The following is a 17,715-nucleotide window of genomic DNA, read 5'->3' as shown; positions in this document are numbered from 1 at the left end:
ATCTAGGGATCTTGGGCCAGCTTGTCAGGCCCATCTTATAGAAACACCATACCACCCTGTAAACAGTACTCTATAATAAACCAGTATTTAATGAGTTAACAACCTTTTCCTCAGCAGAGAACAGCTGAAGCTGTTTTGTATCTCTTCTCCTTGCTTCAGACATCCCAAGGACACTGCAGGGCAGATCCAGACAAATTCCACTCTCACGTAGGTACTTTCCAATGACAAAATACACCCCACAATCTTAAAGGCTTATTCTTTAACATATCTTTTGAAGTATGAAAGCTTTTTACTAAATAAAACTTAGATAAGGTGAGACTCCTTCTCTAACCCAGGACCTTGTCTCATCTGGGCATAATCTACATGTGAAAAAATTTGTATGTGAGGTAATTCTTTAACCTTGGGTGTTTCTATACAACTGTGAATTCAATTGTGCTTTGTAGAAAAATGCTATTGGAAAATGTATAAAATAAAGAAAGCTCAGAGACTATTTGGAGCAGTCATGAGCTAACATATTAGCTTGGCAGCTTTCAATTTTCTGTTTCATACTTATTATCTGATGCCATTTAGATCCCTGTTAATATAGAGCAGGCTTGATGACAAGATGGTATATGAATTGAAGGTAATCAGGGTATTCAAGCTTGTTAGTTGTTGACAGTTAGTTTGCCAGTTTCCAGCCTGGCAGAGCCAGACTGCTTCAACCTGAATCAGGTTATTTGATGGTAATGATGTTGCTTCTTCTTGATAAGTGAATTAAATAGGAATGTTCAGTATAGGATAACACAGGATTTGAGACTATGGAAGTAATCAGTGCTGGTTGTTGGTATCTTAAGTTGACCTTTGGCCTACCCAAGCCCAACCAAGACCTCCCACCAATCCCTCTCTCAAAATTGAGATCTCTCTCTCTCAGATCAAAATCTGCTTTTATATTTTTTCCATCAACTAAATTTGTACCTACTGGGCTCTGCCAAGCTCAGCTCATTCCAAGTTTCAAACAGCTAACTGTCAATCATTTTTCATATTGCATTGCAAAATGTCATTACACTATTCTGAATTTGATATTGTTACAGTGAGTCCTTGGGAGTAGGGGGACCACCAGATTGCCTAAAAAGGCTTAAATTGGCCCAGATCGGAAACTAGGTAGGTCAAAGGTGCTGTGCCAACCAATAATAGGAGAAGACCTATTTGTAGCCCCTGAGTTTCTTCTTTGGGGGAAATGGGGAGACCAAGCCTTAAAAAAAACTAATTCAGATGCCAGCTCTGAATATTAGCTCTCCACAAGCCTCAGAGCCCTGGTAGATGAATTCCAGCAAACTTGCTGTGGGACCTGGGGTTAGTCACATAACTTCTGATTCCTCATTTGTAAAATGGGTAGTATGGTACCTGCCCTAATTACCTGTTGAGAGTATCAAGTGAAATGACAATCCTACAAATTCTTTTACAAGCTAAAAGCATGGTGTAAGTGTAAGCCATTATCAAGTAATAAATTTGTTTAAAGATTACTTATTATCTACAAAGAGTCTAGTTAAAGAGAAATTTTAAGTATTAGGAACCTCTAACAATTGGCAAAATCTAGGCTGGGACTCAGGTTTCCCAAATCCTAATCTTGCCTCTGCTATTAATTAGAGGTGTGCTCTTGGATAAATTATTTAAGATCCTTGGGAGTCAGTTTCCTCATCTGTAAAATAATGGGTTCAGATTAAGTGATCTGTAGCATCTTGCATTTATTGCTGTCATACCTGAAGATTATATGAACTATACTATATTTGTGTACATGAATTTATATAGTTCTATCATAACTATATAAAAACTATATATGTATATAACTAATATACATAATATAGAGTTATATTTCAGTTTCTTTGGAGATGATATTGATGAAAAACATAGTCTCGTTCCTGAAACAACAGAAGGAAGCATTTACAATTTTGACCTGATGGGCCAATCTTCAATCAAAAGAAATTGATTTTCCAGGGCAGCTAGGTGACTCAGTGGATTAAGAGTCAGACCCAGAGATGGGAGATCTTGGGTTTATCTGGCCTCAGACACTACCTAGCTGTATGACCCTGGGTAAGTCACTTAACCCCCATTGCCTAGTTTTTACTACCCTTCTGCCTTAGAACTAATATACAATATTATTTCTAAGACAGAAGGTAAGGGTTTAAAAAAATTAATTTTCAAGTTTCCTGAAGGGCAGCTTCTCTTCCCCTCATCAACCTAAAGCACCACCAGATGCCTACCAAATGACAAACATCAAAAAGCTCCAAAACACACATGCCTACTCTCTGTTTTGACGCTTTTAAAGCAAGCCCTATATCAGTCACTGTGCAGTTGCCAAAAGTCATTGTCATGTGGATTATAAGTGCATACACATGATTTCCTAAACTCTTTTAGGATTTTCAATAGCCTGAACTCTTTCTAGAGGGAAAATTATATAACTCATAATTTTCCCCTTAGAATATGAAGAAATGAAATGGAAAATAAAGAGGAAACCCCTTTAAAAATGTTTTATTAGATCTTCATCCTGGTCTCCACAAAAAATCTCTTAATTTGTACTAAAAGGTCTATATGAAGCCTTCTTTGTGCTACTAAGACACACACACACATACACATGAACTGGATTTTTCTTTAACCTTTACCTTCTGTCTTAGAATCATTGCTGTGTATTACTTCCAAGGCAGAAGAGCAGTAAGGGCTAGGCAGTGGGGGTTAGGTGACTTGCCCAGGGTCACATAGCTAGGCAGTGTCTGAGGCCAGATTTAAACCCAGGATCTCCTGGCTCCAGTGAGCCACCTAGCTGCCCCCATGAACTGAATTTTTAGTTCACAATTGCGGGTGGCTTCCTAGATCAACATTATTCTTTGCTAAGCCTAATTATTGTTGTTCAGTTGTGTATGAATTTTTGTGACCAAAGGTACTAAGGTCATAAGCTAGTGTTTGTCATTTCCTTCTCTAGTTTGTTTTGCAGATAAGGAAACTGAGGCCAATAGGGTTAAGTGACTTGCCCAGGGTCATAAGCTAGTAAGTGTTTGCCATTTCCTTCTCTAGCTCATTTTACAGATGAGGAAACTGAGGCAAACAGGGTTAGGTGACTTTCCCAGGGTCACACAACCAGGAAGTATCTGAGGCCAGATTGAGTCTTTCTGACTCAAAGCCTGGCTCTCAATTCACTGAGTCATCTAGCTTCCCCCACTTATCTTCTCTTTCACTAATTTTTAGAAAGGACTCTTTACATTATGTAAAACTAAATGACTTCTCTTTAAAGGGCTTACTTGTTCTCTGATTGTAAGTAGAATCATCTCCAGGAATCCCATTAGCATTCCAGGCATATGCCTTTATGGTATAGAGCGTTCCTGCATCCAGACTGGTGAAAGTCAAAGAAGTGTTGGTGGTGTTCTCTTTCCACATCCTACCCAAGCCATTGGAGCGCATGATGGACACAGAGAATCCAACGGCCATGGACACAGCTTCCCAGTGTACTAGGATAGAGTCAGAACTTGGGGAGCTCACATCCAAGATTGGGGCAGCCAAGACTGAAAAGGAAGAAAACAATTCATGTCTTTTCACACTTTCACCTGCCAATTGCTTCAGAATGTAGAATAACATGAATTTAAAATAAAATGTAGAATATTATGAATTTAAAATAAAAAAGCAAGTAAATGTGGGATGACCATTCATGTTGCCAAAAATTTCTTGGCTTCACAGAAAGATTTCCGGGAAGGTTCTTTCAAATAGTAACTCTTCCAGTACATGTAGGTATTTGCTTACAGATTACTAACTACTCTAATGAGATCCAGGTAGGAGAGAAATGACAAGTATTAGGAATTTCTGACAGTTTTTAGATGAGTCAGAAATAAAAATTGAAGGGTCCATGGAATTCAAATGTAAGTCAACAGGAAAATATGATTTGACTTAGACATAACTGCTCAGGAACACTCAGGCCATGGTATGGCGCGCTTGTATAATATTAAATAATTAATATTGCCAACCAAAGCCGAAAAAAGAGTAACTTTTGGCATGTGTTTCAGTATGTGTCATACTGCTACAAAATCTCACCCACCTGTGCTATATTCATTCACTGGTGGTCTTTGGGGATATAGATCAGTGATTTCATTATACACAGGGAGCTTGGGATTGTGGAAAGTGCTTTTGACAGTTGAAGATTTCTACCTTTTCCAACTTAGAATATAAGTGTCAGTGTCACATAGAGCTCAAGTGATTTGCCTAGGGTCATGTAGCTTAGTATCCTAGTATGGAGGTAGAATTGGATCCTAGGTCTTCCTGGCACCAACTAAAAATATCTTCCCAATTTAAGGAGTCTTATACTCTTCAAGAAAGCCTCTCATTAGGGGCAGCTGGGTAGCACAGTGCATAGAATGCCTAGAGTTGGGATGTCTTGGATTCAAATCTGGCCTTAGACACTTCTTAGATGTATGACCCCAGGAAAATCACTTAACCCGGATTGCCTAGCTCTTGCCCCTCTTCTACTTTGAGTGGATACTAAATGAGGGTAGTTAGGTGGCTCAATGGTTTAAGAGTCAGATTTAAAGACAGGAAGTCCTGGATTCAAATTTGACCTCAGACACATCCTAATTGTATGATCCTCAGCAAGTCACTTAACTTTCACTGCCTAGCCCTTTCTACTCTTCTGCCTTGGAACCAATACATAGTATTGATTCTAAGATAGAAGGTAAGGGTTTTAAAATTTTAAAAAAGAAGTGATACTAAGATAGAAGGTAAGGGATAAAGAAAGAAAGAGAAAGGAAGGAAGAAAGAAAGAAAGGGAGAAAGGCAGGAAGGGAGGAAGGGAAGAAGAAAGGAAAGAGGGAAGGGAAGAAAGGGAAAGGAAGGGAAAGAATGAAGGTCCTCTTTTCCCTAATAGCCTATTTTGGGATACTTGCTTTTGACATTTAAGTTACATTTTCCCCCCAAATGCATCCAACTCGTCAAGCAGTACCATTTTGTCATAATTCTTCTGACCTCAGATACTCATTCCATACCAAATTTTAATGCATTATTGGCAATACCAATTCTGAAGCAAACTCATGTTCCTTTACTGACTTAAGTTGTCTGGGCATTGATAGTTACCTGTCTTTGCTTTCTTGGGAAGTGATGCCTGGCTTCTCCCTCCAGCATTGACTGATCTGATGGTGATTTTATACATGGTAGCTGCCTTCAGGCCTGACACTGTGCCTGGTGAATTAGTGACTATTGTTTCAATGAAGGATTCTCCATCTTGGGCTGTGAGCAGGTAACTGGTAGCCCCTGGCACAGGTGTCCACTCCACCGTGATGCTGTTGCTAAGTTTGGAATAAGCCCGATCAATAATGGGTATTTCTGGAGCTAAAAACAAAATCAATAATCAAATATTGTTTTAGTAAGTACATAAACAATAACCTTGTCTCACATCCCTTTTGCCTTCCAAAACTCATTTATTCTTATCACACTTCTAACAAGTTCTCCTCTGTCAGCTAGGTGGTGGAATGAATAGAACACTGGGCATGGAGCCAAGAAGACCTGAGTTCAAATCCAATCTTGCTATGTGACCCTGTAAGTTCCTTAATTTGTTTGCCTGGGTTTCCTCAATTATAAAATAAAAATAATAATAGCACTTACCTCTCAAGGTTGTTCTGAGGATCAAATGAGATAATATTTGTGAAGTGCTTGGTACATAGTAGGCACCTAATGATTGCTTGTTCCATTCTCTTCCTCCTTTCCCATTCTGGCTGCTTTTGGCCATCATCCTATCACCCTCCCTGGACTTTCCCTCTGTGTCCCCTTGGTCTCATAGGTGAGTTTTTGCCATAATTTGCCAAGATCCAGGCTTCCAAGTCACCCCTTCATGTGTTGTCTTCTTGTATTAGCATATAAGCTCCTTGAAGGCAAGGACTATCTTGCTTGCTTGTTCTTGTATCCTCAGTGCTGTGATAGTGCCTGGCATTGAGTAAGTGCTTACTAAATATTTTATCTATCTCTTAGATGAAGACATAGAGGGAAAAAAGGAGGTAAAGCAATTTACCCAGAGACATCTACAAAGAAAAGGTAGAATTGGAGCTGCAGGTTGTTGACCATCATGGATTTGGAGGGATAGTGGTTGGGGAGGAAGGAGAGAACATGAGACATTTTCTCTGTATAATTTTCTCTTCTAAAAGGACTAAAGGGGGTAGCTAGGTGGTTCAGTGGATAGAGCACCAGGAGTAGGACTGGGTCCAAATCTGGCCTCAGATATTTCCTAGCTGCATGACCCTAGGCAAGAGACTTCGTTTCAATTACCTAGCCTTTGCCATTCTTCTGCCTTAGAACTAATACAGTGATTCTAAGACAGAAGGTAAGATTAAAAAAAGAAAAGGATTTTTAAAAATGAAAGTGAAGAGGAGACTAGGAGAAAGGTAAGATCAGCAGTGGCCTTCTGTCTGTGGGAAGTCTGCCTAGAGCCAGGTACCTTGGGAACTGGCCTGATTGTCTTTGTGGTAGCCCCCTGGAACATTCTGCCTCTCGTATAAAATCATGGACTTTTAGAGCTGAAATTATCTAGTACAACAGTGTGATTTTTTAGAAAGGGAAACTCCTAGGGGCAGCTGGGTAGCTCAGTATATTGAGAACCAGGCCTAGAGAGGGGAGGTCCTAGGTTCAATTCTGGCCTCAGATACTTCCCAGCTGTGTGACCCTGGGCAAGTCACTTGACCCCCATTGCCTACCCTTACCACTCTTCTGCCTTGGAGCCAATACACAGTATTAACTCCAAGATGGAAGGTAAGGGTTAAAAAAAAAAAAAGAAAAGAAAGGGAAACTACTAAATCCTCCAAAATAAGGATTTTTCCTTTTCCCACAACTTTACTGTGATTGCCTTCTCATCTAAGTACAAGAGAAAGAGACAGAGTGAGACAGACAGAGAGAGACAGAGAGGGGTTTGGTTTTTTTTTAAACTCAAATTCTTCTGTTCCTGTTCACAGACAACCATTTCTTTCTGTACAATGGCCTAGGGATTTGGCAGCTTCTCAGGAATAATAATTCTCCAAAGATGAACAATATACCCACTGTGCAACGGCCAAGCATTCTTTCAACATTATGTAGGTATGTTTCTCTCTTGCCATTTCTTTAAAAAAAATTATGACAGTGCTTCTGTTGCCATAAAGGAGGTACTACACTGAAGGCAGTGTAATGTAGTAGAGAAGATACTCATTGGGCTGAACTAGGAGATACAGGGGGCCTGTCCTTGGTAAGTCACTCCATAGCTATATGACTTCAGTCAAATCTCTGAACCTCATTTTACTTATTTCGGTAGTATGGGGAACATTCCAGAACTGGAGACAGAAAGTCTGAGTTTAAATTTTGATAGTGAGTACTACCTGTGTGATCTTGAGTAAATCATTTAATATTTCTGAGCTTTAGTTTCCTTGACTATTAAAAAATAAGGAAGTTTAAACAAACAAACAAACAAAAATGAGGAAGTTATATTAGATGAACGCTATGGTTCTTTGTAGCTTCAAATATTTAAACCTAGAAGGATCATGTTTTTCCAGTCCCTTCCTCAGAGTCATGGTGAGCAAAGTGCTTTGTAAATCTCAAAGTTCAGTTAGGGGTGTTAATTATTTTGAACCATTCTTCTGGGGTGGTTGATCCTTTAAGAGGGAGTCATAAAACCATACTTTCAGAAATGGAAGGCACTTTATATGCTATACAGTTCAATCTCTTCATTTTATAAATGAGGAAACTGAGTCCTAGAGAGGTTAACGACCTCTTCCCATGGTCCAACAGCTCGTAAGCACATCTGAATCCAGGTCTTCCGAACTTCAAGTCCAGATATCTCCACTTTATTTTATATCTTTCTCATTTGTACATAGTTGTTTGCATTTCATCTCCTCCATTAGACTGTGAGCTCCTTGAGGGCAGGGACTATTTTTTTTTTTTTTGGGTCTTTCTTTTTTATCCCCAATGCTTAGAAAATACCCGGAATAGACTAGGTGCTTAATAAATGCCTACTGATTTGTCTAGTTGACTGAACTTTGAAAGAAGGCAGGCATTGTAAAAGGCAGGGATGAGAAAAAATGTATTCAAGGCATGGGGAAGGAGAACCCTAATTCATTATTTTCCCTCCTATACTCTCCTGTCCAAGTTTCCCTATATCTATTGAGATTGAAATCCTTCTAGTCACCCAAGTTCACAATCTCAGTCATCCTTGACTCCTCCCCAACCCTTCCCTCCTTTCTCATATCCAATCAATTGTCATCTTGTCACTTATACCTCTAGAACATATCTCACATCTTTCTACTAATAATAACACCCCCTTAGACAAGGTCTTCATCACCTCTTGAATGACAGACAGTCTCTCATTTAGACTTTTAGTTTCCAGTTTCTCCCTTCTCCAAATCTTCCCTCCTTGCAAACTGTCAAAATAATGTCCTTAAATATAAGTTTGACTGTGTCACTCCTCTGCTGGGGAACCTTTTGCCTTTAGGCAAAGCATAGGTCTTTAGGATATAATACAAACTCTTTATCTTCACAGTTAAAGTCCTTCACAATTAGGTTCCAGCTTACGGTTCCAGCTTACGGTTCCAGCTTACAGTTCCAGATTTATTACACACCACTTCCCCCGCCACCCACTGTTTTCTAAACAGACTGGCCCTACTTCCCCAGACTTGGTATGCCATTGCTCACTAGGACTGCAATACAGTCCCTGCTCACTTCAGCCTTTTAAAATCTTTGGCTCCCTTCAAGACTCAGCTTGGGCATCACCTCCTAGAATAGAGGTTCTTTCCTTTTTTTTGTTTCAAGGTCCCTTTTGGCAATCTGGTAAACCTCTGGACTCCTCAGAATCATATTCTAAATGCACAAAAAAAAAACTCATTGGGCTATAAAGGGAATGTTACATTGGAATATTTATCAAAAAAACATATTTTTTTTAAAAAGTTCACAGATCCAGGTTAAAAATCCCCTTAAGAAGTTGTTTTTGATCTCCCCAGTTATCCATGTTGTTTCTCATTTAATGATCTCATCTTTATCTATCTGTTTACACATTGTGTTCCCCTGGATTATGTTAACTCCTTGAAGGAAGAGGCTGCTTTATTTTTGTCTAGCATAGTACTCTGAATATAGTATTCATTTAATAAATGCTTGTTGTATTGGATTAGAAGACAGAATGCCCAGGAAGAGTAAAAAAACCTGCAGAAAAGTCAAGGATGAAGTCTTTGGGTTCATCCGTGTTTCGTGTTTTCCTCTTCCTTCTTAAGAGAACTTTTTCTTCAATGAATTTGCCCAATCAGCTATTGCCATAATTAGAATGGCCATAGGCTCTCTATAAAGTTTTTGAGTGACCAAGGGGTAGAATGGGCAGCTAGGTGGTACAATAGAGTGCCAGACCTGTGGTCAGGAAGATTCATCCCTAGGCGAGTCACTTAACCCTGTCCGCCTCTGTTCCTACATCTGCAAAAGAAGAAGGAAATGGCAAACCACTTCAATAGCTCTGTCAAGAAAACCTCATAGAGGATCACAAACAGTTGAATGTGATTGAAATGAATGACTGGACATATACGTACAAGAAGCAGAATTCTTGACATATTAAGGAGCGACAACCAACCTCAGATCTTGCCTTTTGGCAGCATGAGCCACTGGCTCCATGGTGTGACTTAAGGCCTTTCCCTTCTTCCCCATTGATGTTTCCCCTAGATTCCCGCATTACTTATTACTTTAGGTTAAAGCAATAGAAGCTGTTGTTAATGGCAGCTTGAAGGGGTGACGTGTTACACCATTATAATTCATTGACTCCTTATCAAATAAGTTTCAGACTAGCTAACTACCCAGTTAGCTGGCAGAGAACATGAGACAAGTCGTTTTTAATAAAGTAATAGGGATAGGAGGAGATGGCCATGAAGATTTTTCAACATTCAGAATATATGGCATTTCTTGGAAGAAGTGTCAAGGGTCACAGGAAGGATAATCAACCAATAAGCATAAACACCAGCATGTCCTGGGTATTGTACTAGTCACTGGAGTGACAAAACTCAGGGAGCTTGTGTGAGGTAGGAGCTGGGGTGAGGGTGCCTATGATCACAGGTTTTACTTAAACACAGAATGGGCAACAAATAAAAATATAATGGGAGATGGAACAACTGGAGGAATCAAGAAAGGCTGCTTGAAGGTGGCACTTAACCTGAGCTGGAAGGGGATCTAGAGATCCAAAGAGCCTACGTGGGGAGGGAAAGAATAATAATAATAATAATAAGATGAGAAAATGGATGCTTTTGTATAATTAGATCCATTTTATAATTATAATGTATAATTACAATTTATAATTAGACCAGTTTTAGGGGAAAGGCTCAGTGGTGTGTAAATAGAATTAGCTCGATCCCATTAATAGTCAAAAATCTACTCAACCCAGGCATGCTAATGATGTCACTCCCACCTCCCTTAGTGGGGAGGGGAGACGAGTTACCCACACGTGACAATAAGTAACAAATCAAGAATAAGGGACTGCCCTTTGGGCAGTCCAAATCAATGTAGAAACTGCCATTTGTCCATTTGAATTAGAGGTGGACCACAGGAAGTGATGAAAGACACGATCTCTTTAAGTAAGTGAGTGAACTTCCTGTGGGGGCAGTTGCCGTCTGGAACTGGAAGAAGAAGCATCTCCTGAGACCACAGACAGCTTACACTCTGTATTGTCACGTGGGTAAGTTAGGCTGACTTCCTTGGCCTAGCTGGGCCAATTCTAAACTCTGCCTATCTGGCTGTTGGGCCCTGTGGCTTACAGCTTCATTTATTTAGACTTCTAACCTCCCTTTTCTCTTTATCCCTACTTTACCTACTTGATTGTAAATAAATTCTTCAACCCGATGCTGACTTGGGTCTGATTTAATTATGGAATCAACCTAATTGTTGATTCCTGGCGGCCACATATTTTTAATATATAGCTATAATAACTAGATTTTAATTCTTACAGTGGATTGAGAGTCAGCCTAGAGATGGAATGTTTTGGTTTCAAATCTGGCATCAGAAAAAACCTTGCTATGTGATCCTGGGCAAGTTACAACCCCCACTGCTTAGCTCTTTCTACTCTTCTGCCTTGGAACCAATACATAATATTGATTCTAAAACAGAAGGTAAGGGTTTTAAAGAATAATAATAATGGTTATACCCGTTTTATACATAAGAGACAGACAAGCTGACTGATTTACTAAAAGTTACAGTTAAGGATTCACTATTACTTTAGAAAAAGTCTGACTCTGCCATGCCCCCTCATCAACAATCTCCAGTGGCTCCCTATTCTTCTATGATCAGATATCAAATTTTCCATTTGGCACGTGAAGCCCTTCACAACCTCTTTCCAATCTCCAAACATCATACTCCCCATCACATTCCACTACATTAGTCTTTTTGCTCTTACTTCCATAAAATGTTCAACTCTTTACCCTGCCCTGGCTATCCTCCATGGCCATAATGTCCTTTCTCCTCACTTCTGTCTCTTAGCTTCCTTCAAGACTCAGCTCAAAGTTCTCATTCTCCAGAATGTCTTCCCTGGTCCTGGTAGCTACTACCAGTCCCCCTTTAAGGTTGCCTGTAATAAATACCTCTTTGAGGACAGGGTCTCCGTTTTTGTCTTTCTTTTTTTTAAGGTATTTTCAGGACTTAGCAACAGTGCCTGGCATATAGTAGGTGCTTAATAATTTGTGTTGACTGATTATTCCTTTTTTTTTAATTTCCAATACTTATTTTAATATATTATGAAAGGATAATTATTTACAAGCATGTTCTTTTTTTCATCACTTCACCCCCACCCCAAGCTCCTATTCTATTTAAAATTTCTGTGGACCTAGGGGAAAGGACCTACTGTACAAAAATATTTATAGCAGCACCTCACTGCCCCCTAAAATGGGTATAATTATACAGAAGTGTCCTTTTCCCCTTCTTACTAGAGTTAGTCAGGGCTAGTTCTTTAGACAAATTGTGAAGTAAGCATAATTTTTCTCTGGTAACCATCCATGGCATACTTCAAAGAATTGGAAATTGAGAGGATATCCATCAGTTGGGGAATAACTGAACAAATTATGGTACAAAATTGGTGATCAAATACTATTGTACTATAAGAAATGATAAGCAAGATGATTTCAGAAAAATCTGGAAAGATCTACAGGAACTGATGCAGAGCGAGACAAGCAGAATTGGGAGAACATTGTATACAGGAACAGCAATATTGTGTGACAATCAACTGTGAAAACTTGGCCACTCTCAGCATTGCAAGGATCTGGGACAATCCTGAAAGACTTGTGAAGGGGAATGCAATCCACCTCCAGAGGAAGAACTGTTGGAGTTGTCTTTCACAGCAGTGTATTTGTGGTTTTTTTTATTTAGGGGTTTTGGTTTTGCTTGAGTGTGCTCTTACAATGACCAATATATAAGTGTGTGTGTTTTTTTTTTTCATTTTTTTTTTAAACCCTTGTACTTCGGTGTATTGTCTCATAGGTGGAAGATTGGTAAGGGTGGGCAATGGGGGTCAAGTGACTTGCCCAGGGTCACACAGCTGGGAAGTGGCTGAGGCCGGGTTATAAGTGTGTTTTGCAGGATAATAAAAATAAAATTAAAAAACTCTGTGGACCAAGCATTAAGTTTATTCAATAATGCAGCCTGTTGCTATAACCTCAAAGTGATATTTACATTGTTGTTTTGATAAAGTCTTTTGAAACAATCATTGCCCATTGTGAAAAACTGCATTCTTATTCCACTCACCAGATTTTTTTAAAATGTGTATTTATTTAATGCCTACTATGTGCCAGCTATTCTACAAATATTATCTATTTGATCCACACACAACTAACCTGAGAGGAAGGAGCTCTTATTATCCCAATTTTAGAGATAAAGAAACTAAGGCAGACAGCATCAATTCAGTAACTTGCCTAGGGTCACACAGCTGTTAAGTGTCTGAGGATTTATTTGAACTCAGACTTACCTAACAGTAAGTTTAGGACTTTATATACTGTGCCACAAGATAGAGCTTACATTTTCTATATATTCTATAATCCTAGTCTTCACTGCTTTGATACTTTTGAATAATCATTTAGCATCTGTGTGTTCTATTCAGTTCCAACTCAGTGACAAATAATTGGCCCAATTTAAAATAATAAACACAAAAAATATGATCCTAGTGATAGGAACCCCATGATGACTAGGACAGAATGTAAAACCACCACCCAGAAAAACAAATCCCCATTTCCATTATAGTAAAAGAATACAACACTGGGGTGAGCTACCCAGAACTAACCTGTTAATTGCATTGTCAGTGCCTCAGCCAGCAACATCCCGTTCTTATCAAAGGCATCCACTTTGATGGTATGGACAGTGTTGGGTCTGAGGGAGGTAACTGTGCCTAGGAGTGTGACTTCGTTGAAAAGGGCAAATACTGAGGGGCCTAACATATTGACAGGAATGGCTGTGACCTGGTAAGACACAGCCCCTGCAAACTTGGTCCACCTCAGATTAATGCTCGTGGAAGTCACATCACAGATGGAGATGATAAAGTCTGCTAAAAGGTTAAGAGATTATTCCATTAGCTTCCCATTACTTGTAAATGCAATTCTTGGGATGCTTAGAATTTTCTGAATGAGAGTGGGTTCATACGTGGTAGGCACAAGTTAGTGAGCATGGTTAAATACTAGAACTACCTCAGCATATTAGTAGAGGCAAGCAAGGGAACCAGATTGGCTTAAAGGCAGCACTCCCAGAAATCTCAAATGATCAGTGGGACCCAGGAGTGAAAGACACAGAAAACAGGTATTTTACATGAGACTTTTCCAGGTAGAACCCTGAGTAGCTGTAGTTGATTTTGTTGTCCAAGTTTGGTCATCAAGGGAACTATTTAATGGTCTGAGAAGTATGTATTATGAGCAGCTCTCTTCTCCTCTCCTCTCCTTCCCCTTTTTCTTGATTCCTTCCCCTTTTCTTCCCATCCCTTCATCAGTTATATGTGTAATAAAGACAAAATAGTCTTGCTATTAGAGGAGAAGAAGGTGAAAAGGCTTGAGCAATATCTGACTAAGCCCTGGCTTATTAGATGGGAAGAAGTATTCTTAGAAAAGAAAAAATCACATCTAAGAAGAAAAATAGGAAGAAAAATATTTTAAGGAGGAAGAAGATCAACCAATGTCTAGAGGTCAATTTGCAGAAGAGCATGAAGGGAATGAGGAAAAAGAATCTGTGTCCTACTGGAGCTTATGGAACTGTTCTCATTAGAGTATGAATCTAAACTTTTCAAAGAATGAGCATCCTATGTTCTATAGAAAAAGGATTAGAACTTACAAGGACTAGTAGATAAAAAAGGTTATCCCTTATCCCAGGAAGAAAAGATATAAAATGGTGGTTGGTAATTTGCTAACAAATGGTAGCAGACTCTTCCTTATATCTTGGTACATGCTACTGGAAGAAAGCTTTCATCTTGACTATGCATGTACCACAATATAATGGAGAGTCTGCTATCATTTGTTAGACCCACTAATTACTGTCTACTTCCTTTTTTTTTTATTATTACCCTTACCTTCTGTCTTAGAATCAATGCTATGAATTCATTCCAAGACAGAAGAGCAGTAAGGGCTAGGCCATGGGGGTCGAGAGACTTATACAGGGTCACACACGTAGGAAATGTTTGAGGGCAGACTTGAACCCAGGACCTCCCATCTCTACACCTGGCTTTCTCACTCCACTGAGCCACCTAGCTGCCCACTACTGTCCACTTCTTTTGATACATGTGGGAAAATGATGTAATAAGGAAAACCAAATCTATCTCTAAAGAATTTAAAGTCTGATCCTGAGCGAGACCTTAGACTTTGATATCTGGTCTAAGGGCATCATGACTCAGGGAAATGTCTATATTCTTCAGCCACTCACATAGCTGCTTTTCCTACCTTTTAAGTGATACATGTAGCACTGAGGGTTATATATATATATATATATATGTATCCCAGAATTCAGGCTTGATGGGGCTAATTCTTCCCCCCCCCCCAACAAATATACATCTATTTTTGTAAAGAAAAAATAGGTCACTGGGAATACAAGAGTGGTTAGAAGAAATGAAGCAGGAGATAACAAAGTAATAAATGAAACAAGAACTCTAAAAGAAATACAACGGGAAGGAGAACAAATATGTAATGTAGCATCTCTTTAATATTTGCTTTTGAGTTAAGCCTGCTCAAAATTTTAAGAGTCCCAGTTATTCTGAGAGACAGTGGCTAAGGGTTGAGCCTGACTGAGTACTAAGGTAATTAGTTGCTGAGTTTTTAATGTGAAAAACTGTTATATACTGGCTAGAAAGATTTTGTGATCTGTGCACAAATGTAATCTAGATGATATGGTGAGAAGGAGAGGGAAACACTAGCTTCTAGGGGTCACAGGTGAGAGTTGGGTAAAAGAAGAGCGCATACACACAAACACATATTCGATTTTCACAACAACCCTGTGAGGTTGATGCTATTATCTCCAATTTATAGATGAGGAAACAGGGTGGTTAAATGGCATATGTAGGGCCACCAAGCTAGTAGGAGTGGAAGGCAGGATTTGAACTTGTCTTCCTAATTCCAAGCCTACCACTCTAATCACTTTACTACTTAGTTGCCACAAGAAGAAAGATACATATTGACAATTTAACCATTTACTTCTTTGACACGACTGGATTTAGCTTGGGATGCTTCAAAGCAGAGAGTATTGCTTTTCATCAGTATGGAATAAGCCAGCACTGCTCTTTCTTAGTGTACATTTTAGCTTGGTGATGGGGCATAGTTGGGGAGAGAAGGGAAGAGAACACAAAAAACTGGACCAAATTCTAACTCCTTTGGAACATGGGCATACAATGAATACTAGTTGTAACAGGAGCTGCAATAATATAGACAAGGAAAGATTACGATGCTCTCTTTCCACAGTTAAACTTAAGGGTGAAAAGTAGGAAAAACTGGTTTATATAGATAAAACATGTATTCGATAAGTAGTATCCTGTGACATATTTAGCTTTGGGTAAAATATCTTTGTTTATTCCAGTATATACAAGTACATGTACCGGAGTAAACAAAGATATTTTACCCAAAGCTAAATGAATATTATAGGTTTAAGGAATTTTCTTGATTACTACAGGATGAATTAGAACCTTTGCCCCAAGTGCTTCTGGTAGCATTAGGTTATTAGAAGTATCACATCATTGACAGATGCACGGTCTCTGAACCTAGGGGTACCAGGTGCCATCATTAGGGAACTCAATAATTTTCAAGAAGGAGAAACAGGAGAGGAGAAAGGGGAAAAAAAAAGAAAAAAGAAAAAGCTGTTTTGGGGGGTACTGAATTATGTGCTTTGGCTGTCAAACTATGCTGATCAAATAGTTGAATTGCCAAATAGTTGTTGATAGATACTAATAATAAACCAAAATATTGTCCTTTATAATTTTAAACTGTAATAAATGTGTACTTTTATAATTCTGTGATGAAGCCCATATGAGTCTTGAATATAGCCACAGAAATGTTCTAGACTTAAAGCTTTGGCTCTCTGCCTTAGAAATATAGAATTTTAGAACTGGAAGAGACACCAAAAGAGATCATTTAGTTCAATCTCGTTCCTTTGCAAACAAACAAAAAAAATGGTAAGATTATCAAAGAAAGAAAATCTATTTTCCCCCCTTTAAGCACTCATAGTTGAAAATTCTTTTTAGGGCAAAATTAAGATAAAAGAAAAAAATAGGTGCAGCTAGACAGTACAATGGATGACCTGGGTTCAAATTTGACTTCATGTAGGAAGTAAGTTAAGGGATAGAATTAATTTCAGGGATAAGTTTTAAGAGGAAAAGAAGGGAATTTGGATACAAGCCCTGGGAGAGGATTCTGAGGAGAGAGGGATTGTGGGAATTATACTGGCAACTGCCATTTTGCACTCTCTGCCCTAATCTCCATCAACCTGGAAGGAGGTGTTTTTGCTCTGACAGAGTTTCCCTTGGAAGTCCAAAATCTCATGGAGAGATTAGGGACTCCTTGGTTGAGAGTCTGCTTTGGAGTGAACTGTTTCCCTGAGTACAGAGATGATCTGCCAGTTATTCATCTGTCAGAAATCCTCTTGGGTTAAGGTAATCCAAAGATTGTCATCTGGGACTTTGGGTTATATAGTAGCCAAACCCAGGCTTCCCTTTTCCCTCTTTTTGTTAATCCAGAGTAATTAGATTAGGTTAGAATTAGATAGTTTGAGTTTTTTTTTTTTTTTTTTTTTTTTTGTTTGTTTGTTTTAGATAAGACCTGGGAGCTGTAGGCAGGGCCCAGAGAAGACCAAAAACCAATTTCTTGTGAGATGCTTAGAGGTTGGGTGGAGCCTAGATTTTAATAGTGTTAGGATCTTGCCTATCAGTTTCCCTTACTCCAACTATCAAATAAACTTGTTTTTCTATAGCCTAGGGATTTTGTGCTTTACTGGCCCTGGGGAAGTTCCTAGGTGGGTTTTATCATCTCACTTGCCTCTAGGACAGTTCCCTATTTCACTCAGATACTTCCTAGTTGTATGACCCTGGACAAGTCACTTAACCCCAATTGCCTGACCTTTACCATTCTTCTGTCTTAGATCTGACACTAAGGCAGAAGGTGAGAATTTTTTTGAAAATCAAAAGAGCAGTTAGATGGCTCAGTGGATAGAAAGTCAGACCTGGAGATGGAAGGTTCCATATTTAAATCTGACCTCAGACACTTCCTAGCTGTGTGACCCTGG

At 39.0% G+C, this 17,715-nt stretch overlaps 1 protein-coding gene across 1 annotated transcript in view; it reads right to left on the bottom strand.

Moving 5' to 3' along the window:
* FNDC7 (fibronectin type III domain containing 7) overlaps window positions 1–17,715 on the bottom strand; it is a 56,039-nt gene that overhangs the window by 20,872 nt on the left and 17,452 nt on the right. Inside the window, exons 2-4 of the mRNA XM_044675503.1 lie at window positions 13,256–13,516; window positions 5,089–5,343; window positions 3,273–3,533 (exon numbers count right to left, since the gene is read on the bottom strand). Of these exons, the coding sequence (XP_044531438.1) occupies window positions 3,273–3,533; window positions 5,089–5,343; window positions 13,256–13,516 (777 nt within the window). The remainder of the gene's footprint in view (window positions 1–3,272; window positions 3,534–5,088; window positions 5,344–13,255; window positions 13,517–17,715) is intronic.

Source organism: Gracilinanus agilis, chromosome 4, assembly GCF_016433145.1.
Source record: "Gracilinanus agilis isolate LMUSP501 chromosome 4, AgileGrace, whole genome shotgun sequence".
NCBI lineage: Eukaryota > Metazoa > Chordata > Mammalia > Didelphimorphia > Didelphidae > Gracilinanus > Gracilinanus agilis.
The sequence above is the reverse complement of the archived record's forward strand: the minus strand, read 5'-3'. Positions and strand labels throughout refer to the sequence as shown.